This window comes from Cebus imitator, unplaced genomic scaffold (assembly GCF_001604975.1).
Source record: "Cebus imitator isolate Cc_AM_T3 unplaced genomic scaffold, Cebus_imitator-1.0 Scaffold228, whole genome shotgun sequence".
Taxonomy (NCBI): Eukaryota; Metazoa; Chordata; class Mammalia; order Primates; family Cebidae; genus Cebus; species Cebus imitator.
The window spans coordinates 1,812,253-1,813,281 of record NW_016107543.1 but is presented as its reverse complement, the minus strand read 5'-3'; the positions used below and the strand labels follow the sequence as shown (position 1 = coordinate 1,813,281).

Genomic DNA, 1,029 nt, shown 5'->3' with positions numbered 1-1,029 from the left:
ATTTTTTTTTTTTTTTTGAGACAGAGTCTTGCTCTGTCGTCTAGGCTGGAGTGCAGTGGTGCGATCTTGGCTCACTGCAACCTCTGCCTTCCAGGTTCAAGGGATTCTCCTGCCTCAGCCTCCTAAGTAGCTGGAATTACAGGTGCGTGTCACCACGCCCAGCTAATCATGTAGATTTCAACATGGGCCTGTCTGTGTATGTTTGGAGAAAAGGTTACTCCACAGAATTTGGAGAAAAGAAATAGTCATGATTTTTATAATTATCTCTCTCTATTTAGGAAGAAGGAGGAGGAAAAAAAACGAGAGGTATTAAATAATCCAGTGAAAATGAAGAAAATCAAAGAATTGGTAAGTAGTATATCAGATAAGCACCACGAGCATCTTTCAGCCATGTCATGTGAGAACCTCTCTCCATTTACTGTTGCCTTACCAGAGGGAAAACAGAATGGCCCCTAAAACTTTTGTCTTTTAGATACCATCTCCTATTTTATGGAATCTTAATTTATTAAGCTTAATTAAGCTTGATTTTAGTTAAAAGTCTTTTGGGTGGGAGAACGCAACCACGTGATGTCGTTTTTCTAGAAAAAGAGTGTGGGCTAAGCCTCTGGATAGCATTATCATGCAGTGTGTTCAGGAGGTTGGAGGATGCCCTTGGTCATGTTATAAAGCTTCTGGGGCCCACTTATCATTCACATGACATATTATGTGACTGTGTCTTGGATCAGTTGGTAAAGAAAATTAAAGATTGACCTTGTAGTTCCTGACTGCTTTCAGTGGAGTCGGAGGTCCTTTGACACAGAATGGAAACTCCTAGGCAGTGGTTTTGGTGACTGTTTAAAAACACAAATTCTTAGCCTCACCTTCCAGCTACCTGTTCAGTAGTTGAGGTGTTATCGCACAGCTGGGGCTAAGACCCTTCCCCTGCCGGGCGCGGTGGCTCGAGCCTGTAATCCCAGCACTTTGGGAGGCCGAGGCGGGTGGATCACGAGATCAAGAAATCGAGACCATCCTGGTCAACATGGTGAAACC

At 43.4% G+C, this 1,029-nt stretch overlaps 1 protein-coding gene across 1 annotated transcript in view; it reads left to right on the top strand.

Moving 5' to 3' along the window:
• Positions 1–1,029, top strand: part of CWC25 (CWC25 spliceosome associated protein homolog) — an 18,575-nt gene that overhangs the window by 9,197 nt on the left and 8,349 nt on the right. The window contains exon 4 of the mRNA XM_017497230.1: positions 279–348. Coding sequence (XP_017352719.1) covers positions 279–348 — 70 coding nt within the window. The remainder of the gene's footprint in view (positions 1–278; positions 349–1,029) is intronic.